Source organism: Cryptomeria japonica, chromosome 5, assembly GCF_030272615.1.
Source record: "Cryptomeria japonica chromosome 5, Sugi_1.0, whole genome shotgun sequence".
Lineage (NCBI taxonomy): Eukaryota > Viridiplantae > Streptophyta > Pinopsida > Cupressales > Cupressaceae > Cryptomeria > Cryptomeria japonica.
The window spans coordinates 716,140,970-716,165,133 of NC_081409.1; the positions used below are offsets into that span (position 1 = coordinate 716,140,970).

Sequence of the window (24,164 nt, forward strand, 5' to 3'; positions counted from 1 at the left end):
AATTATAGGCTCATCATTAAAATCACTTATTCAGCCATGTCAATATATTATTTGTAGTTAAATTTTTACTTTTTAATATTTTCGGTTACTTATTTATTGTTGTCACTATCTTTAAAAAAATATCTTTCTCAAATATCCATATTAATAAATTTATTTGAAAAAATCAAAATTTAAAAAGTAGTTTTAATGATACTAGTTAAGGCCAAAATAAGAAGAATATTAATCACAGATTGCAATACAAGTTATAGCCATGTTAACCGCTTGAAAAAGATCGAATCTGAAGCAGAAGTCGGAGAAGACTGGGCGTTTAAAACTATTTTATTGATTCCACTTTCATAGATGCCGACAGCGATTTCTTTTTATAACCAAAGCTAAAAACCATGGAGAATCGTAAACACGAACATGGATTTCTTTACGGCCATAGTGGACATGAAATGAACAGCATATAAATTTTCTACGGGTAACATCAATTTTGCTGGGCTTTTTTTCAGTCGTGAGACAACATTTCCGGGAGGATGTAGAGTGGCAATTCCACTTATAACAAAAGCCTATGGGCTAATAATTTAATTATAAGTATCTAGAGAATCAATTAAAAATCTAATACAACATAACATTTGTTCATTTATGATAAACATCAGTGTAATTTTCTAAAATTATAGTGAAGAAAACTTATTAATGTTTGTACGCATTTATCCATTTTTTGGATAATCCTATGTTTTTGTTCTATAATAATAGTGAAGATTCTAATTCATCTATATTGTTTTACTCTTTTCAACAAGAGATCAAAAGAGTCAAGTTCCTGCCAATGTGTGGTAAGTTGGAGTAGATGAAAGTAGAGAGGAAGATAGAGGGGGAGAGGAAGGGGGAGATAAATAGATAAAATAGATTTATGTAACTTATATGTGTCGTAGATTCAAGGATACAAGTGTATGGAGACTAAAAAGAAATTATTACATAAGAAATATGTGAATAAATGTGCCATGCCCACAATTTATGCTAGCAAAAGAGAACAATAATATGAAATATATTGTAATAGTATCTCTAACAAAGGATTTCACGTCATGTGGACTACAAGGACAGTAAGATATCCACAAAATGGATATATATTAAAAACATTATAGGAAAATTGAAGCAAATACTATTTGTAGATGAATGCCAAATGAATGTGAAATCATAGAGATATCCACAAAATGGACATATATTAAAAATATTATAGGGAAATTGAAACACATACTATTTGTAGATGAAAGCCAAATGAATGTGAAATCATAGGCTATAATAAGTGTAAGTTATACACAGTGGATTTCCTAAAAAAACTTTTAGAAACTTTCAAGCAAACATATTTGATACATGCAAAGAAAAAAGTCCACAACCTTCATCAATGGCCTTATTTTCTATTATTGGAGATTTGGAACAAGGTGTGTACGTCCATCAAAGCATAATATAATATGAAGATGAATTTTCTCAAATGTTATGTTTGCATATACCCCTTTTGAAATCTATGCAAAATGTGGGAGATAAAGAAAGCATTAAACTATTTGACACAATTCCTCAAGAAGATATGACTTAATGGAATGCATTCTAATTAGAAAAGTTACATTATTACCATGATAACAATCTCTTAATTTGTTTGTGTCTATCATATTGTAGCCAATTTGAAAACATGTGTGATACATTAATTTCGATGACCACGATGTTTTTTAGTAATTGATAATTTTACATTTATTTTACTTTATTGTATTTACCAAAATGATCAATTTTTGATGAAATCATAAAACATACCATCAAAACAAAAAATATCAAAATTACAAACTTTGTTTTTTTAAAAAAAATAATTAATAATCAAATTTAAATAATTAAATCTATTAATGGTAATTATTATTTCACTTAATAAATAATATTATACTATTGTGAAATAATTTTTCAAATACATTTTTTTAATTTCAAATTTTATATAAGTAAATCTTAATCCTTAACTCTCCTTTACCTCATAATTTGAACGAATTTTATTTTAATCCAATGAAAAAATATATTACATAAGTGTCTAATATATATTAAAAAATCAATAATAATAACATTTTGTAAAAGGCAAATATAGAAAGTACATACGAACTAAGCTATCCAATTATATTATATTCCCCAATAGGCCCAAAAAAGTAACTTTTTAACATCATAAATATTACTTAAAAACACAAATTACATTGGCCATAATTAAAAAACAAAGACTAAAATTATATTAAAATATTCAACTCTTAAAATTAAATATAAAATAAAGTTAAAAAAAACAATTCACGTAGCAAGTAATTAGTAAATCTTATTCTAATATTCATTAAAAAGAACATGAAATATTATTTAATCAAAGTGGTGGAGTTTGACACATTTAATTTAAGGGTCAAAATCTCATCTTTGAAATTAATAAAAACTTTAAAAAGTAGAACAACAACATGGTGGGGCCATTTAGTAAACAAAAGTTAGAAAAAAGTGAAGAGTTAGTTAACACGTTTTGAATAACAATATAGACTTTATAGTGATGAAGCCTCAAACATTTAATCGGTACATTGAATTCCGAATGAGAAATGTAATTCTCTACCTATATAGAAAATTTGTTTAGGGCTTCTTTATTGGATATACAAACGAGAAACTATTTTAATGCTTTTCTGGACAAAAAAGAGACCTAGCATTCCCATTCAACGATGCGCATCAAAATTATTGTCGAGATTTACTCTGCGTGCGAATAAAAATTATGACGGATGAGGTATAAACCTGATTGCCATTGTATGTTACGCCTCTAGGCGTAATTAAATTAATACTAGCAATTGCATCTTAGTGTGCAATGGGTACGCTGAAGAGGTATTGAAATTCAATTAAGAAAAAAATTGGGTTAGTTTTTGCATATATTTGTGTATTACAAGAGGTTAATGGATAGTAAATTTAACAAAAAATAATAACTTTTGAACAACAAAGGTGTCAATGGATAAGTGATAGTTTCTAGTCAACCATGCATCCACTTACATAGATTCAAACATGACTAAAACAAAACCTTTAAATTGGGAAGATAATTAGGTTCCATTATTGAAGGGCTTGTGTTATGTTTGCAATAGGGAGAGATGGAAATAGATATGCTCGTGTTATCTTTGCAATAGGGAGAGATGGAGAGAGATATATGTATAGGAAGAGAAAGTGGGAGAGATAGAGGGGGGAAGACCAATATAGAGGGGTGTAGAGATAAGGATAGAGATAGAGATGTAGGAGAGGGATATGGCGAGGAAAGAGGGATACAAGAGAGATTGAAAGATAAAGACATATATAAGAAGTGATGTATAGAGAGAGGGGGTGATATAGGAGTAAAGAGATGCAAAAATAACAAGATAAAAATAGAGGGAGAGATGGATGGAGAGGTATATGGAGAGAGATAGAGAAGTAAAGAGATATAGATATAAAGGTCTACAAAAGGGCGAGGGAGAGAGAGGGAGAGTGATTATTGAAATAGACCAAGTCCATTGATTTTGATAAGGCCATTTATTCAAGAGCCCAACATAAAATATCTAAACAAAATTTGAAATATTTTATTATCTAATTGGGACAAATGATAGTTGGATCGAAATGGACTTACTTGTGAGAATTAATTGGCATTCCAGGAACCAAAATTTATTGTCAATCACGTGGAAAGGTCCTAATTGAATATTAAATATGGTGAAATGGAGATCCAAAATGGTGGAGAGATAGTGCAGTGTAATGTCTATCTACTCCGAAAGTGAAAGAGACAAAGAGAAAGGGAGAGAATGATAGAGTTATTATATTAATCTAATAATGTTTAATTATTATTTTTTTGATTTCATAAAAAGAACAACTAATCATTAAAATAAAATTCAAACTTAAATAATACTAATAATAAAAATAATAATAAATAATTATTTTAATAAATTAATAATTAAAATAAATTTAACATATTATAAATTAAATACAAAATTAAAATATTTCAAATCAAAATAATAATAGAAATAATAATTTAAACGATAATTATAAATAACAAATTTATTAAATGAATAACTAAAACGTAAAACTAATTTTAAAAATTAAAAAAAACATATGAAAATCAAGTAAATAAATTAATAAATAAATAACTATAATAAATTTAAAACATTATAAATTAAATGCAAAATTATAATACATCAAAATCCAAAAAATAATACAAATAATAATTTAAATGATAATTATATATAACCAATTTATTAAATAAATAAAAAGAAAGTAAAATTAGATTTTAAAGTTAATAATAAATTAATAAAAATAAAACTTAAAGATGGGAATAAGAACAAAAAGGTATATTAAATGTGTCATATTTAGTTAGTGCCTATATTTCGAGTGGACCAAGTTAGCATTCAGGTAGCGCCATTGACCGAAGACATTTTTAAAAACTTTAAGTTTAATAATTTTTAACATTAAAATAATACATAGTGTAAATTGATAAACCACAAATAATGAGTTGTTGTACGTTTTCACTTGTAAAATATAGTAAGTGGGAAAATATAGCAAGTGGGAAAATGATGGTGACAAAATAAGATTGGGAATTTTAACCATCGATATTAAAATCCAGCGAAATAATGAGTTGTTGTACTTTTTCACTTACAAAATATAGCAAGTGGGAAAATATAGCAAGTGGGAAAATGATGGTGACAAAATAAGATCGGGAATTTTAATCGTCGATATTAAAATCCAACGAAATAATGAGTTGTTGTATGTTTTCACTTGCAAAATATAGCAAGTGGGAAAATATAGCAAGTGGGAACTTATAGCAAGTGGGAAAATGATGGTGACAAAATAAGATTGGGAATTTTAACCGTCGATATTAAAATCCAGTGAAATAATGAGTTGTTGTACATTTTCACTTGCAAAATATAGCAAGTGGGAAAATATAGCAAGTGGGAACATATAGCAAGTGGGAAAATGATGGTGACAAAATAAGATTGGGAATTTTAACCGTCGATATTAAAATCCAGTGAAATAATGAGTTGTTGTACGTTTTCACTTGCAAAATATAGCAAGTGGGAAAATATAGCAAGTGGGAACATATAGCAAGTGGGAAAATGATGGTGACAAAATAAGATTGGGAATTTTAACCGTCAATATTAAAATCCAGCGAAATATATTTAATGCCCCTCTGTCTAGTCTGTACAAACTGACAGTTTATTTATTTTTAAAATTATTTTATTGTTTTCTTTGTCATTTCAATGACATGTCATTTACTAAATGTACAAAAATGAATTTTTTTTTTATGACAGAAACTAATAGTTTCATTTTCTTAAATGCTAATATAGACCTTACTCTGAGCTTCATCCACTTTTCCATTCTTTCATTACTCACCAAATAGTATTTTATCTAATCATAAAATACAAATGAAATGTATCATTTTTAATAATAATAAAATATTATGTTTTATTCATGATTTACCATTATATATATTTAAGCTGATAGGCTTTTTGTATGGGGGTTTCCTTGCCGGGAAAGTGTCAGCCATCCGGAAAAGGCATCGGGAAAAAAGGCGGTTTATAGTTCACTTGTCGGAAATTTGTCACTTGCTTGGCAATGACATTTATTTGACCGGACACACATTTATAATTACCATTTATTACTGCCAGTTGGAAACATTACTTTGCATGTTGCAAACTCGAAGGGTTTTTTGGAAACTAGCATTGCGTTAAACCAGCTGTTGCTTTACCTTCTCCACTACTACGTTCGTAATCTTCTATTGGACACTTCTTTGCAGTTTGCAGGTGAGTGAGATGTTTTTCTTTGTGGGATCTAAGCCTGGTTTTTTTCCCTATTGTTTTCTTGAGTTTTCTCATGTAATGTTTGCTACCTGTTTCAGTTTTTGCAAGACGGTGGTGATTTCTTTGCCCTGTTTACGTTTGCTGAATCAAAGGAGAAAAGGACAGAAGCTCTGAAGATTTGTTTCAAGTTTGCAGGTGAGTTCACGTTGTGTTTGAACGACTGTAAACTCTTGAATGTCAAAGATTTGTAGAACGAACAACGAACAAAACCCTAAGCCTTTTTCCGTCCGAATTTTAGAGCGAATTAAACCAATGTTTTTCGGTTTCTTTAGGTTTGCTGAGTTCACGTTCTGTTTGAACGACTGTAAACTCTCGAATGTCAAAGATTTGCAGAACGAACAAGGAACAAAACCCTAAGCGTTTTTCCGTCCGAATTTTAGAGCGAATTAAACCGATGTTTTTGGGTTTTCTTTAGGTTTGCTCCAATTTCACCCAGTGATATGACATGGGTTTTAACCATAGCAAGCAAAATGGCATTGTGCAGTTATCTTCTCTTCTGTAAACCGCAATTTCCATTGCTGCAAAAAGATTTAGGAAGGCTAAGTGTTAATGGCAAAACAGGTCATTAGTCACACAAAAAAAACCTTTCGAAAGAAGATATATAAGATGAACAAAACCCTAAGCTTTTTTTCGTCCGAATTTTAGAGTGAATTAAACCGATGTTTTTGGGTTTTCTTTAGGTTTGCTGAGTTCACGTTCTGTTTGAATGACTGTAAACTCTCGAATGTCAAAGATTTGCAGAACGAACAAGGAACAAAACCCTAAGCCTTTTTCCGTCCGAATTTTAGAGTGAATTAAACTGATGTTTTTGGGTTTTCTTTAGGTTTGCTGCAATTTCACCCAGTGATACAACATGGGTTTTAACCATAGCAAGCAAAATGGCATTGTGCAGTTATCTTCTCTTCTGTAAACTGCAACAAAATAACCAACAGGGATGTACCCCAATGTTATTAACAAGTTTTAATACAGGGTCTCCATGAAGGCAACAGACTTCCATGAACTATTCTATCACCCAAAAAATTAATATACTCTACTGTGATAATAAAATCTGTATAGTTCTGTTTAACATCACTGTATAAGAGGCAAATTTAAAACATGCATGTTTAGTATGTTTTTGAAGTTGCATAACTTGCAGATACCTTTGTTCTTACAGTTTTATCAATGGCTAAATCCGCCAGTATTGCCCTATGGTTTAACTTCTATGCCAATTTTCTCGTAGTTTGATTATTATTTTATTTTGCTTCACTCTTTATTGGTTGCAAAGTGCAATCCTACTTATGGCTACACACACGTGAAAGTCTAAAATAATGCATAACAAGAAATGTTTAAGTAGAATTTTGCTGTGGCCCAAGAATGATTTTTTCAAACCTTGCTAGATAAACCTTTTGGCATATATTTTAACATGTTTTAAGTGACCAAATACAGAAAGTCGTTCAAGCATCTAACTTTGATTCTTAAGCCCACTTATTTACTGGTAAGATTTATAGCCTGAATTTGAGTGTTCTGTTCACTTACTCAAAGTGCAATATTCAGAACTTGGAATATCTATTTAATCTTAGAATTAACTGAGGAATTTTTTGCCAATGTTTTTGTTTTGAAGGAACAATTTATGATGATATTTAGGAAATAGCACAAAACAATGTTATTTCATTTTAGCATTATTAAATATGAGGTTTTTTAGGCTTTGATTTATTTTATTTTCTCAGATTTGAATTTTTTTCAGATTTTTTCTAGGATTATATCCTTTGAAAAATGGATTTGTAGTCATTGCAACTGCAATAAGGTTAAGATGTAAATATTTAGCTGGATTACAAGTATTACAGTAGATATTTAGTTTAATAAAATGATATTAAATAATATTATAGATTAGCATATATAGTTTCTTGATTTGACTGTGTGAGTTTTTTTTTCTGACGACATTTTTTTTTTCTGAATCAAATTCATAAACAATGAATATTAGTATCTTATAGTGCAGAAATTACATGTCTCCAAGTATAAAAGATGTTTAATGAGAACCAGAGATAAGATTTAGGAGTTGCCTATTTTTTATAAGATTGCAAAATGAGGTACATCCAAGCTTTGTCATGATGTTGAAATATGGGTACAAAATTTAAACAACATATAAGTTAAAAGAAAATAAATTCCCTCATACGGAACTAGATCTCATATGAAAGCTTGGGATGTGGCTTGCCCTGTGACATAAAACATCATCTTATACATTTTTAGCATTTTCTTTGCAGCTCAAATATTACATAAATTTTATTTTGATAATAAGAACTAAAAGAAAGCCATTAGAAGATTTATAATGCAAATATCTTATTAAATTTAGCAATTTTATGGATATTTAGTTTTCTGAATTGAAACGAGATGTAAGAAGTCCTAGGTCCTAGGTAAAAAAGGTTTAGGATTATTCAAGTCGGTTACGCCCCTCTCACCTAAAAAAGTAAAGCTTGCGAGAAACCAATCTGATAAAACATCCAATGCAGAGTCAATTCATTGTTTGTGAAACCCAAAGCTCATACACAATTTTTTTTAAAATATTTGTGTAGTTTTTTTTGGCAAATTGACAGTTTACATTGAGGTGGTGTATACATTTCTTACCTTACAATGTAACAGCTATTAGAAAGTGCCCTTAAGAGTGATATCTCCCTTAGTGTGCTGACAGAAACTCCCTCATCATTATTCTCGATCTTGAGCTTCTTAAGTGCAAAAAACTGACCTGTGTTAATGTCCTTCACTTTGTATACCTTACCATAAGTTCCTTCTCCAATTGCTCAATCTTCTCCAAGTTCTCGTAAACTTCCATTTTCTTTTCCTTCTTAGAAATGGCCATAACTCCGAAGATTGCAGGTTTTAAATTGTGAAAATCTGCTTAAGTTAAAGCATGAAGGAATATTTCTATAGAAGAAGAATGGACAAGGAATTAAGAGTTTTAGGATTTGCCACTTAGACCTCTGTAGTGTTGAACCGTATGTCTTCCAGTGAAAAAAAAATACAAAATATCAAAAGACGCATTTATTGACCATTTAATTTTAAATTCGGACAGCATAGCATGTCTTAAGATTTGTGAATTAATTATACCCATCGACTGCTACAAAACTGGCCCTCCAACTAAATACTCTGAACATCGTACATTTAGGAAGCTATGAAATAAATTTAACTTTGTTCGCATTTAATGTACAGCCTTAAATAGCTCGCAAAACCAAATACAAAATTCTTTCTATTTCATTAATTTCATCTAATGTAGCTTATCACGTCGGAATATAATTATTTTTTTCACGCATATTTAGAGAATTCACCGAATCAAAAAACACACTTAAGACAAATATGCTATACTAATGTATCATAAATACATCACAAAATAACCAACACGGATGTAGTCAACTAAACCTAAATATTGAACATTTGTGCATATATAAGTAATTAGAAATTTATTGGAGTCTAAAAAGCATTTATTGTATCTATGCAGCACTTGTTTTATCACTGATTAGAGCGTTTTCTATTTTTCCTTTCACTAAAACTCTTTGAAAGCAGACAAAGATATTCCAAGTATTCTTGATAAGTGCTTGTCTTCTAACTATACATATACATTGCTGATTGTAACTTTGAAATTTCATTGCGATCTCGTTGGACTAAAGATTTTCTCTTGATCCCAAGTGCAATATGAGTTGTGCTTACCGTTAAAATATATTCACTTGTTTTAATTGTTGTGACATAGACTCGCTATTTCACCATTCAAAACCCCATTCCTCATCTCTCAAACACAGTGGCCACCATGTCATCTCCGATGGCCTCTCCTGCTGCCTCGCAACAACCTTCTAAAGAAACTTCGGTGAGCTTGTTTATACATTTGTTTTCTCTTATTCATATTATTTACAAAGATTATATCTCTATTTGTTCTTTAGTAGACTTCTCATCCATCAATGCAAGTGCATATACCAACATATGTCGTTGCTTGAACTATTTTTTTGCATCTGTTTACGTATTTATATAGATAAATAAATTGAAACAAATGTTCTCTGCATTGTCCTTGTGCATTTGTATGCTTCAATACATCAATCTATAATCTGTCCATGCACACAAAAAAAACACCTGTAAACAAAAACACACATAGCTAGTAATACAAATTGGAAGCTTAAAAAAAAAAACGGCTGTCGTGCCCATGCCAATGCGTATGAATGTACATGACCTTGTGTAGCTATTTGGTTGTCTTCTATTATCCTTGTAGGAAGTGGAACAACATTTACAATTGACCCCACATGCACTGCTCTGCATCAACACTGGGGATGATGTCCCCTCTCCACTGCTTCAGCTTTTGTCTTTTGAAAAATTGATAGATGATGAAAATGACAATGCCCGGTATAAGGTTGTTTTGTCTGATGCCACACACATGCAATTGGCGATCCTCCCACCTAAGTATAGTGGTTTGCTGCTTTCAGAGACATTAAAGATTGGCACTATCCTATCATTGACAGCCTATGCTTGTAGAAATGTTTGGAACTCAAGGTATGGCCCTCTATATGTTATGTTGGTTTGTTCTTGCCTTTTCAAATCCCCCTTTCCACACTATCCAGATTATTCAACCTCTTATTTTGCTCATTTTACAGGACTATAATAATATTCAGCCTTGCTGTCAAATTTACCAATTCTCCATTGCTTGGGAAACCTAGATATCTGTTTAAAGAGCAAGAACAACAAATGTTAGGTCGAGACACACCTGCCACAACTAAACGATCCCTTAAATTTCGAATTCACCTCCCACCTGTGCAGCATGAATCTTCTGTTAATATCAGCCCGATTAAAGCCTTGAACCCCTTCCAAAATAAATGGACAATAAAGGGGCGTGTGACAAACAAGAGGAAGATGCATCAATACAGTACACCAAAGTCCACTGGCCAAGTATTTAGCTTTGACATGATAGATAGTGAAGGTACTGAAATTAGAATAACTTGCTTTGGTGATGTAGCAGAAATGCATTATCATAGGGTTGAACCAGGAACATATTATACTGTGTCAAAAGGTTGCGTTAAAGAAGCTAACACTAAATGGAATAAGCTTAACAGCCATCTTGAGATAACTTTGGACAACAATTCAATATTGAAGCATTGTGATGATGTTGTTGAATGTGAAGCAAATAATTCTCAATTCACACCAATCAATGAAATTACATACTGCACCAACAACACTTTAGTTGATGTTATTGGTATTGTAGTTGCTGTTGGAGAACCCTCATTAATTTGTAGGAAGGATGGAAGCGAAGTAACAAAGAGAATTGTAAAAATAAATGATGCCTCAACTTTTACTATCGATGTTAACTTATGGGGAGAAACATGGCAAGGGCTAGGTGAAGATTTGAAGAGCATGCACACAACCCAAACAGCTGTTGTCCTTGCAGTCAGAAATGCTCGTGTTGGTTATTTCAATGGAAAGGTGGTCAACACAACCACAGCAACAACCCTAAATATAAACCCTTCTATACCTGAAACAGAGGCACTTATGTCAAGAGGAAAGATTTCAGATGCCCTTTTACCGCTATCATGTGTTGCTGGCCAGCTTAACTCACAATACAGTAGGATGACAATCATAGCTGTTTTAGAGCGTACAAGTGTTCTCTCTGAAACAGTTGAAAGTACTATTAGGGCTGTTGTGAGAATCATTAAAACTGATTCTTTTTGCTATCCAGCCTGCCCTTTGAAATTTAATGGAAAAGAATGTAAAAAGAAATGCACCCAGCAAAGTGATAATCAATGGTTTTGTTCAAGATGTCAAACTGCTGTGCCAGAATGCAATTACAAATACTTATTGCAGATGAAGCTCCAAGATCATACAGGGGCTCTTTGGGCTACTGCCTTTGATGAGGTTGGCACAAATATACTGCAAATATCTGCCAAGGAGCTTTACATGCTGCAGTACGATTTGACTACACAAAAAATGCCTCAGTCCAGTATCAAGCATGTCCTTTTGTCTTCCTTTGTTTTCACACTCTCTATTACAACAGACATGTACAATTCAGAACCCAGGCTCAAAGCAACGATAACCAAAGTTGCCAGAATTGATTACTAGGCTGAAAGTGCTCTTCTGCTTGCAGAGATTGCTCGGATGACTACAACTGCATAGTTCAAAACCAATTGGATAGTGATGCTTTCCACATGCCTTTTGATCTTCATACAATATATAGCTTGTTCCTAGCTTTTAGTGGTCATTGACAAACAGAACTAAATTATCGGTCGTTGTGTATATCAACACTATCTAAAGTGTTTTTTGGGCTGCCTAGGACTTTTGGTTTTTGACATTGCTTTTGTTCTGTCATGCTTCCAATCATACAAAAAAAAATCAAATGCAGTTTCCCTTCTTTCCAGCTTATTATCTTAGATCCTTTTGTACCTTTTTATGTTATGTAATTATTGAACAACCATGTTTTCCAAAAACACTTATTTTTTATAACTATATTTATACTATGCTGTACAAATATGATAAGAAACAAACCATACAGATTACACATTTACGCAAACATTAAAACAAGAACCAATAGCTCCAACCTATGTTGTTTTAACACATTTCCTGATCTCAAAATCATGATTTCTATATTGTACTATTTCACCACGCTTTCCCTGCCCATTTCAAATTATAATTTGCAATGTCAATATCTTGTACAATGTTGTTTTATGTTTATTGTTATTATATATTCAAAGCATTTTGTTGACCTGTCTCTTTCTTTTATTGTAATATTTTGAATCCTTCTAGATACGTTTTGATACTTGGTCCAGACACACTTATGCTTCTCATTAATGTTGAACTGTAAATTAAAATGCAAGTTTTGACCTTCCAACAGCTTTCATATTCTTCTTTGTATTCATTCAATTTATGTAAATGTTTGTTGCCTTATATGTTCTCTCCAATATTTACTGCCATGCATAAAGATAAATATCTCCATTTATGTATCACGATATACAAAGATACCTATAGATTTCTATGTGCATTTACATATATTTCCATACACATACATGCATACATATGGTCCTCCACAGCTGCATACTCACATACATACAACCATATATGCATCTCTATACATGTACATACAAAGGAAGGCATTCACAACAGATATATATACACATGAACAATCTTATATATCTTGAAAGTTATGTGCCTGCATACATAAGTAAATCCATCTGCAACATCTTTTTTATGTGCATGTATGCACCACTGCATAAATGATTGTATGTATGTGCTTGTGCTTCTGTATAGAAATACGTACACATGTATGTGTATATCATGAAAATTGGTATATACATTTATAAAGAAAAACCATACAAACACATTTTGACATAGCTGCAAAGTACCACACACCTATAAACATGCTCACACAAAGGAAGCCACTCACGGTGCATAGATATCAACATACACAACATTGTGTCTCTTGAAAGTTATGTACCTACATATGTAAGTAACCTTGTCTCTAGCCATATTCTTTTATGTGCATACATGTCTCAATGCATGTATAGTTATCTGTATGGTCATGTGCTTAATCTTTGTGCAAAAGTATTTAACATGTGCAATTAAAAGATTGCATCAAACAGAAGTTTCAAATGTAACTATATAGATTACAACATAGACACTATCTTTATCGGTTGTTTCTTGCACACTCAACATCTTATATGCTCTGTTCATTTAAATTCTCTTAAATATTAATGCAGAACACACCACAAGGATGCAATCTTAGGAAAGCGAAAAAAAGAGAACAAAATTGTCGCTATTATGCACAACATAGAGAACAAATCTCTAAAAAGCGTCGCCTGGAGCGAATGAAACACAAAATGCTCTTGCCTACACCTCCACCATGCGACACCCCACAGATGATCGATTCAGATTCGCCTATTTTGATCAAAGCCTTCTTTTCTCATTTGGCCAGACCAGTATTGTATCACAGCAAATACAACAACCTTCATTGCATAGTAGCAAACTACAACAGAAACATCTAACACAAAACAGGCAACCTCTATACCATCAGACAATATTGCAGCCTACAACAACACAACAATGCACAACAAATTGTTTCTCTTCTGTGCAGTACATTCAAACATTGCAAGCCTTCCGCCATCGCATTGATTCGCTGTCCATGCTTCAAACATGTAGTATTTGTAAGGAAAGATATATTGGAATGCTGCTATGCGGGAACCAACAACATATTATTTGTTCAAGATGCTTTTCTGAAAATGGTGTTCATCGTTTCTCCTTGGCAAATAACTTAGACCCAGGCGAGCAACCTGTTGTGTTAAAAAAACATACACAAGTAGAAGAGATGCTTATAGCTAGGGTTGCTCCTGTTTTGCAAGTCAGACATGGAAAAGGTGGCCAATACAAATATTCTGGTCACATAATAAGTTTTCCCCAAGATATTTCAGAAATTGCAAAGCTTTTTCCACGAAGACTAAAAGACCTTGAAGTTCTTATTGTCCACCGAAGTAATATACAAGGCACAAAATATGATTGTTATGTGAATAAATTCCATGTTATGGATGCATTGAGCTATAAAATACAACATGACCAGTACTATAATGATGTTGTCATAGACTTTGATGCTGTCAACCTGCTTCCTAATACTACAACAAATATATCAAATATGCTACGCTCTTTAGAAGAACATACTGATGTAACAGGTATTCCACCAACAGAAGACCTTCTGGACAATTGCAATGAATATGATGCAAATATGTCATCATCTTTTGTTCCAAAACTGCCTACTCCACCCCGCGAACTAGATACAGTTAAGAGAACCTTGCAGATAGATGCTGATACTAATAATAATATCCCTTGGCCTGAAATAAACTTGTCTCCGATAAATGAATATAATACAATAGGCTTGTTAAGCATGGCATTCCCAACCCTTTTCCCATCTGGAGTTGCACTTCCACTACAGCCACGTATCAAGCATGTTTATTTACATGAATATGCTCTCCACTTACTTAGATATGCTGATCAAAGATTTGGGCAGCATGTTAGATTCCGGTATTATATTTACAATCTAATTATGAGACATCATTCGCAACAATCTGCAGCTATCTTCATTAAAACTAATTTGGGAGAGTCTATCCCAACCACTATCGAAGCACTCCATGGACGATTGCAAAATACTCCTGATGATCAGCTGCCTAGCCAATTGTTGCGCTTTGGTGCAACGCTTCGAGGCACCCGTGCATATTGGCGTAAATCTAGAAAAGAGCTTACTGCAATGATCTCCCAATTGGGGCCCCCAACACTGTTCTTTACATTAAGTTCAGCTGATACCAAATGGCCCGATTTGCATAGGCTTTTCTCTGAAAATTATGGCCAAACCACACAGTTTACAAGAAAACAACTTACAGACCATGTGATCTGCAATCCACATATAACAGCATTATACCTTCACAACAGATTTACAATATTTCATGAAGAAATTATTCAAAAGTTGTTCCAAGCAAAGGATCATTGGTATAGGTATGAATGGCAACATCGAGGCTCACGCCATATTCATGGCTTCTTATGGCTCCCTGGAGCACCAAATATGGAGACCATTAATTGGACAGATGATAATGAGGTGCAAATGGCAAAAACTTTCTTCGACCAATATGTTTCTGCTTGGAATCCTCGCATTGCAGCAGACCGCATGAATGCAATGCACTACACTGCAATGGATGACCCTTGCCTAGCTGATACAAAAAAAATCTTCACCATGGATGCTGCATTGGATTATGAAGCATTGCTTAATACTTTACAGAGACACACAAAATGTACAGAACAAACATGCCTCAAGAAAAAAGGTCCCACATTTGAATGTCGTTACAAAGCTCCATGGGTTCAACAAGAGATGTCTACATTGACAGTTGACAATGACAACAACCCATGCTATAAACCTGCAAGGAATGATGATCGTTTAAATATTCATAATCCTTGGATGCTTTCACTATGGAGAGCTAATATCGATTGTCAACCAGTCACTTCAAAAAAAGCTGTCCTCCAATACATTTCAAAGTATGCTTCAAAATCAGAAAACAAATCGCAATCCTATATTGAAATGCTGAAAACAATACTAAATACAAGTAAATCTGAAGATAGCATTTTATTAACATATCAGAAATTTATGATGGGCATAGTAGTAGACCGTGATATCAGTGAACAAGAAACTTGCCATATGTTACAGAAATTGCCTCTTCTAAGTTGTAGCCGACAATTTGTCTCTCTGAATGTTGGCAGAAAAATACTGCACCGTGTCATAAAATTAGATAATGGAGCTAACCTTTCCACAACTTATATCCATGCTTATATGCAGCGCCCTTTTGAATTAAATGCAACAAATTTGCTACAATCAGCACAAGGGTTTTCCTATAATTCTCAACACAAAAAAACAAAATGGCACATCAGGGATAAAAAAGCAATTGTGACTATATATCCTCAGTTTACAGAGCCTCCAAATGAAGATACCAATCAGTTTGAGATTTTTTGTTTGTCTGAATTGCTGCTATACAAACCATTCCGTGACATCCCAACTGAAATAGGAGCTTCAAAGGAACAAATTATAAAAAATTGGAAAAACTTTAAAAAGACAAATTACAACCGTTTGGGAAATCAACAGATTATAGATGATTGCACCCTTCCAAACGAAGATGACAGTGACAATAATGGTTCCCAACATCAAGATGATACAAATCTGTACGAGTGGGAGCAGCTCTCACAAATGGGAGCTTCAAATAACTTTGTCCAGAATGATCTGCAAATGCTAGGCCGTCGTGATTACGATATTAGCCACTTTTGGGGAGCAACTGTTGTGGTTGATCAACTAGACTCCACTACCCTTCAGTTCATAACTACAAGCAAGCTAAAATCCCAACACACTAGCATGCAAATCTCCAGCCAAGACACAAAAAAAAACCACCTATCACCTCAGCAAAAAGTTGCGCTCAACATCATTCTACAACATCATAATAATCAATCTGCAACAACACCTTTACGAATGATTGTTCAAGGCACTACTGGCACTGGTAAATCATTTTTAATAGATTGTATTAGAAAAGAATTAAACATATCTCCACCTATGACGGCAAACCCATTGCTTGTTTTAGCACCAACAGGAGTTGCTGCATTTAATATACAAGCGACAACAATCCATGCAGGGTTGCGCATACCTATAAGAGAAATGCATCCTTTGACAAGGCAATCATTAATGACATTGCAAGAGCAATTGAAACATATCAAATATATTCTGATAGACGAAATGAGCTTTTTGGGCCCGAAACTACTACTTAAGATAGATAACCGTTTACGCCAAGCATTCCCTAACAAACAACATGACAACTTTGGTGGCGTGTCCATGATTCTTGTTGGTGATCTTGCTCAGCTTCCCCCTGTTATGGATAAACCTATATATGCTTCGCACTCTATAGCCCTCAGTTTATGGCATTCTTTTACTATTGTCATAACATTGGACACTATTTTCTGCCAGCAAGGTGCATCTATAAGACAACAACAATTCAGAGCACTTCTTCACAACTTAAGAAACGCTCAAGCACTCCAACATGATTGGCAGTTTCTAATGTGCCAGACAAATGTAACATTAACTATTCAACAAAAGAAAGATTTCGACTCTTCAATCCACCTGTTTGCAACAAATGAATCTGCACGCTTGCATAACAGGAAAATGCTCAAAGAATTAAATTTTCCTGTCGCTCTAAGTTTAGCTAAAATTGCTAAGCAAACAAATACTGAATATGACACCAATGAACAACTACCATTGGAAGTATTACTTTCTATTGATCAGCAAGTGATGTTAATAGCTAACTTGTGGATCAAAGTTGGCCTTGTTAATGGTGCTATTGGTCTCATAAAACAAATTGTATATGAAAACAATACAAAACCACCAGACTTGCCAAAATATGTGGTTGTCCAATTCAATGATTATAATGGACCTCCATGGGATATAGCACATCCAAAAGACATACCCATTTTGCCAATAACGCGAGGTAGGCATACGCAAGTGCCTTTAACAATGTCTTGGGCCATGACTATTCACAAATCCCAAGGTCTTACATTAGATACAGCTACCATTGACATAGGTAATACTGAAAAGCAAGGCCTCACATTCACAGCTATTTCCAGAGTGAAGACAATTGATGGAATACGGATCGAACCACCATTCTCTTTTGAAAGGTTTTCCAAACTACAAAATAATCCTTATACAACCATTAGAAAGAAAGAAGAAACTCGTTTGCAGCTACTCTCTGCGCAAACAGATATCTATTCACCTTAAAAACTTTTGCTCCAAAACCATCTTTCTTACATTCCTCTACTTTCAACAAGGTAATTACAATTTTACATTGTCATACCTCTTCACAACATGCACTTTCTTAATCGTCCCTCATACTAACTCTTTTTCCCTCGCTGTTCATTTTAGATTGCATTCATTCTAAGACATCCTCCATGCTACATTGAACACCACACACAAGTCTTCCTATCTATACACGCTTCAATGATTGTCTACAGATATATCAGGTATAATACAGCTGCAATGCATTGCGCATTCACATCGGTCACTGCTCCAACATATACAGCTATCTCAGGTATGATATGTCACTTTTATTTCTTAGAATGTACTCTGTTAACAAACTTTTATACTAATCAATGTCAATTATACAAAGTTATACACAATAAAAACAATGCTATGCTTAGTATGTTCTTTTTGACTGCAAAACATCTGTTCCTCACCCCATAATTAAATTTCTAAGTATTTTAACACTAAAATGAGTATATTTCTAATCAGTTTAAAACTTTATACAACTCGAACATTTGTAACAGCTTTTATCAATCTCATTGTTAGAGGAACTGTGTATTATACCTCTGATAAGTTTTGTTACAAAAATGTCTCTTCAATTCCAAAGTTACTGCTACAACATAAGCAACTCTCCCAGGTATGATATTTACATTTTTTTGGCTTCAAGCATACTTTATTGACACCTTTTACTGCTCTAACATTGCTGTCTGTCACTTTTAACTAACTTCCCTCCTTGTACGCCAGCTACAGTACATTGCCTCTCCAGTGCAAACCTTCTCAATCAACCATTCAGTCTAGATTTCCTACTGCAAATTGAAGGTATGCATACCTACCCAACACATATAGTTTACATTCTCTTCTTTTTATGTGGCCATGTAATTCTTTCAAGGCATATTCTAACAAATCTTCAAATAAAATCAATTAATAAACAAACTTCTCTTTACCATGCCACTTCAGTTGTTTTGGCACATAAATTGTATATATGTTGAATTTAAGAAACTAATTCTATTGCTTCTTTTTGTTGTAGAGATACATATTAACAAAGAACAACATACCCATGCTTGCACACTTCTCACTTTTCAAGTTAGCACTGGTTGTAGCTAAAAAGTCTTCTCAATGTCAATTATACAAAGTTATACACAAAAAAAACAATGCTATGCTTACTCTGTTCTTTTTCCCTACAAAACATCAACTTTCTAACTCTTTTAAAACTAAAATGAATATATTTCTAATCAGTTTTAAACTTTACACTACTCAAACATTTCTAACAGCTTTTATTAATCTCGTTGTTAGAGCATCTGTGTATTATCCTCTGATAACTTTTGTTACAAAAATGTTTCTTCCATTCAAAACTGACTGCTGCAACATAAACAACTCACCCAGTTATGACATAACAATGCTATGCTTAGTCTGTTTTTTTTCTTTGACTTTTTTATATGCAAAGATAGAAGAGAGAGAAATAATAGTATCTAAGTTTCTATATATGCTATGAAACATTTGTTTCAATCTATACCACTATTAAGCTCCATCTCACAATATCAGAAATATCTATCTGTACAATTTCACAGTTAAATAGAAGACAACATAAAACTTGTGGATGACTGCATCTTTCCCTCTCATCTGAAACTTTTGTTTTACAAATACTTTCCACATGTGATTTCAAAGGAAGGATGCAAGGCCTGCAACACACCAGGCAACCTGAGCCAATCTCAAAGCCTCCAATTTCCATATACCAGTTTTCAAGATTAGACCATAGCAGGTAACGGCTTATAATAGAAAACCATAGCCCAATTTTCTATTTGCAATGCAAATGCATTATTGTAACTTCTTAATTATTAAAACCTTCTCACACGTTATTTGATTAGAATTTATGTTTCATAATGTACATTGCTACTTTTTGAATGATAAAAGATTCTTTTCCTGCTAATGCATATCAACATATAAAGTTATTATTACAAGATTCACATATGTTATTTTATTACAAATTATGTTTCATACTGTACATTGGCACTTTTCGAGTAACTAAATATTCTTTCCCTGCCAGAGCATGTCAAGATATGAAGGTGACTTGGTGGCAAAATGCTACTTTACAAAGCACAAGTTAGTACCGGATGCATTCCATGCAGCCCTGAAGAGAAAGATACAGATACAATTAGCTTTCTAACTCTTTTAACACTAAAATGAATATATTCTAATCAGTTTTAAACTTTACACTGCTTAAACATTTCTAACAGCTTTTATTATTCTCATTCTTACAACACATGTGTATTATCCTCTAGTGACTTTAGTTACAAAAGTCTCTGTTCCATTCAAAAGTCACTACTGCAACATTAACAACTCACCCAGGTATGACATTAACTTCCCTTTGTCACGCCACTTCAGTTCTTTTAGCACATGAATTGTATATATGTTGAATTTAAGAAACTAACCATATTTCTTCTTTTTGTTGTAGAGATACATATTAACAGACAACAACATACCCATGATTGCACTCCATGTCGATTACAACCAAACATTTTCTGGTCATATCTAAATTTATACTTTATATCTGCTTTCCAACTTTACCAAATTAAACCTTCTGACATGCCTTTCTTCAATGCAGGCAAAACCTTTGACCAACCACACTAAATCACCTTTCCTATTTCACCAATATCCATTCATTTTGTTCCCCATATTTCAGGTCATATTCCTTTTGGTTTCTTAAAATAATTCACATTTGACCATTATAGCTATTGACCACTTCTCCCATTCTTTATTCTAATGTTTTATCTCCTCATTGCAAACAGATTTAAATATCTCAAATCTATGACTGTGTTGCCCTTGCAAAAATTGCAAACAACAAACAAACAAATTTAGGCTATTTTCAAACTTCACTGCATTCCAGATTTATGACAGTAATCAGGTCAGTTACAAATTTCAATCCTTCTTTTTGTTGTACACAAACATATTAACAAATAACAACATACCCATGCTTGCACACTTCTAACTTTTCAAGTTAGCACTGGTTGTAGCTAAAAACTCTTGTCAATGTCAATTATACAAAGTTATACACACAAAAAAAATGCTATACTTACTCTGTACTTTTTCTTTGCAAAACATCAACTTTCTAACTCTTTTAACACTAAAATGAATATATTTCTAATCAGTTTTAAACTTTACACTGTTCAAACATTTCTAACAACTTTTATTGATCTCATTGTTAGAGCATCTGTGTATTATCCTCTGAAAACTTTTGTTACAAAACTATTTGTTCCATTCAAAACTCGTTGCTGCAACATAAACAACTCACCCAGGTATGACATAACAATGCTATGCTTAGTCTGTTCTTTTTCTTTGTTTTTTTTAATATGCATAGATAGAAAAGAAAGAAATAATACTATCTAAGTTTCTGTATATGCTATAAAAAATTTCTTTCAATGTACACCAATATTAAGCTCCATCTCACAGTATCAGAAATATTTATCTGTACAATTTCACAGTTAAATAGAAGACAACATAAAACCTGTGGATCACTGCATCTTTCCCTCTCATATGAAACTTCTGTTTTACAAATACTTTCCAGCTGTGATCTCAAAGGAAGGATCCAAGGCCTGCAACACACCAGGCAACTTGAGCCAATCTCAAAGCCTCCAATTTCCATATGCCAGTTTTGAGGATTGTAGCATGGCAGGTAACGGCTTATAATATAAAACCATAGCCCAATTTTCTATTTGCAATGCAAATGCATTATTGTAACTTGTTAATTATTAAAAGCTTCTCATATGTTATTTCATTAGAATTTATGTTTCATAGTGTACATTGCTACTTTTTGAATGATAAAAGATTCTTTTCCCGCTGACGCATATCAAGATATGAAGTAATTATTAAAAGATTCTCATGCGTTATTTTATTAGATTTTACGTTACATATTGTACATTGGTACTTTTTGAATAATAAAAGATTCTTTTCCTGCCCAGCATAAAAAGATATGAAGGTGACTTCATACCAAAATGCTACTTTGCAAAGCACAAGTTAGTATAGGATACATTCGATTGAACCCTAAAGAGAAAGATAGACATAGAATTAACTTTCTACCACTTTTAACACTAACATGAATATATTTCTAATTAGTTTTAAACTTTGCACTACTCAAACATTTCTAACAGCTTTTATTATTCTCATTGTTACAGCACTTGCGTATTCTCCTCTGGTGACTTTCATTACAAAAGTGTCTGTACCATTCAAAAGTCATTGCTCCAACATAAACAGCTCACCCAAGTATGACAATTACTTCCCTTTGCCACGCCCCTTCAGTTCTTTTAGCACATGAATTGTATATATGTTGAATTTCAGAAACTAACCATATTTCTTCTTTTTGATGTAGAGATACATATTACCAGACAACAACATACCCATGATTGCACTCCATGCCGATTACAAACAAACATTTTCAGGTTATTTCCCGATTTATACTTTATAGCTGCTTTCCAACTTTGCCAAATTAATCATTCTAACGTCGCTTCCTTCAATGCAAGCGAAACCTTTGACCAACCAAACTAAATCAGCTTTCTTATTTCACTAATATCTGTTCATTTTGTTCCCCATATTTCAAGTTATATTCCTTTTGTATAAGACTTGCAAAGGTTGGATAATTAGTGAGATGTTACTTTATAGATAACGGTAAAGGCACTTTTTGGGTTTTGGTCAACAGACATTCTTTAGTTATATGAGGCTACCTTTATGTAAGCATTTCACAATAGAATTGTTTTTCTGTTTACCATCCATATTATTCAAATGAGGTGGGTAACCCATCACGGATTCTATTTCAACCAAGGAAACACCATTTAATTTTCCATTTCCTCCTTACTGTTTGAGCTATCTCTTTATCTATATTACACTTCCTCCCATTCGTATGATTACATTGCTGCTTGTGCTTTATTAATAACAAAAAAAACATATTTAACTGATCTTCCAATTTACATACAAAGATAATAATCATTCACAACTTGCTACTTTTTTCTCAAATTAGATCTATTAAAAGAGGCCTAATTGCAAATTCCTTGAATTCATAGTTCACTGCACTAAAAATTTGTTCAATAAACAGTACAGCATTTCAATCGTGTTTATATTTCCACTTTATACATGATTTCTAATGAATATTTTGACAATTGTAGGCGCATGTCACAAGCTCTGCTCATCTCATACAATAGATTCCCAAAATTGATGCTTAACACCCTCTCCGAGACCAAAATCAACTAGTATGTCGTTCTCCCTTGCATTAATAAGATTCTTTGCATTCTTCTTTCTCATTTTTAACTATTCTGCTCTGCTAATGATGTTTCTTATTTCAATTCACTACTTCCTTTCTCACTTTATCAGTAGTATAACTAATTATTGTCATTTTGTTTCACAAATAACATTACTCTCAACCTTTCTCTTTTGTGAACGACCACCACCACATACTCTTCTCGGTTTTCAAATCTTTGCCTCTTCTTGATTCTATTATATTTGAATTTTCTATTTTACGACGTTTTGCTTGTGTCAAAATGTTTTGCGGCATTTTGCAAAGTTTGTTATAATGTATCATTGAGAATTTTAATGATGTTTAATTTTAGACATTCTACTTTGTGCTACTCATTTCTTTAAATGACATCAACACAACACTCGTAGTTCCAGCTTGTATGCTCAATGATTCAGAACAATTCTCATCTTAGAATTTTTATTCACTTGTTTAGACTTCGTCATACAAGGCCCACTTCCCATTGTTCTAATTTAGTGATTCAGAAAACAGAATTTTTTCACATTAAATCATTGTTTTCTGCCTAATTATGAATATGCGACACTTTGCCAGAAAATTGCTTTTGTATATTAAAATATTTCAAATGCTAGATTAACAATTATCCTTGCAAAATTTTCTTGATACACCCTCCATGATAATCCTTTCCTACATTCAATACAATCTGCAAACTTTCTAAGGTTCATCTTTTCCTGTCTTTTCCACTTTTTTACTTGCCTTTTGCTCTTTTCCTGCCAACTGTTCTCTACAATTAGCA

At 32.8% G+C, this 24,164-nt stretch overlaps 2 protein-coding genes and 1 long non-coding RNA gene across 3 annotated transcripts; all 3 read left to right on the plus strand.

Annotated features, from left to right (window-relative positions):
- The first annotated feature begins 9,618 nt into the window (after window positions 1-9,618).
- LOC131876117 (replication protein A 70 kDa DNA-binding subunit A-like) lies at window positions 9,619-11,894 on the plus strand. The gene is made up of 3 exons (XM_059220905.1): window positions 9,619-9,663; window positions 10,060-10,337; window positions 10,439-11,894. Exons 1-3 carry the CDS (start codon window positions 9,619-9,621, stop codon window positions 11,892-11,894), a joined length of 1,779 nt encoding a protein of 592 aa, XP_059076888.1.
- Window positions 11,895-13,668: 1,774 nt separating this feature from the next.
- On the plus strand, window positions 13,669-18,111 carry LOC131047332 (uncharacterized). The gene has a single exon (XM_057981203.2). It carries the CDS (start codon window positions 13,669-13,671, stop codon window positions 18,109-18,111), a length of 4,443 nt encoding a protein of 1,480 aa, XP_057837186.2.
- Window positions 18,112-20,386: 2,275 nt separating this feature from the next.
- LOC131876401 (uncharacterized) lies at window positions 20,387-20,963 on the plus strand. Its single transcript, XR_009372708.1, has 4 exons — window positions 20,387-20,478; window positions 20,585-20,654; window positions 20,735-20,812; window positions 20,919-20,963. It is a non-coding gene; the product is annotated as an uncharacterized LOC131876401 (long non-coding RNA).
- The last annotated feature ends 3,201 nt before the right edge of the window (window positions 20,964-24,164 follow it).

Bases quoted from the DNA above. Each gene is read 5' to 3' on its own strand.
- LOC131876117 (XM_059220905.1), top strand. From the start codon at position 9,619: ATGGCCTCTCCTGCTGCCTCGCAACAACCTTCTAAAGAAACTTCG. The intron at 9,664-10,059 runs GTGAGCTTGTTT...TTATCCTTGTAG, and splicing joins AACCTTCTAAAGAAACTTCG to GAAGTGGAACAACATTTACA. The intron at 10,338-10,438 runs GTATGGCCCTCT...CTCATTTTACAG, and splicing joins AGAAATGTTTGGAACTCAAG to GACTATAATAATATTCAGCC.
- LOC131047332 (XM_057981203.2), top strand. From the start codon at position 13,669: ATGCGACACCCCACAGATGATCGATTCAGATTCGCCTATTTTGATCAA.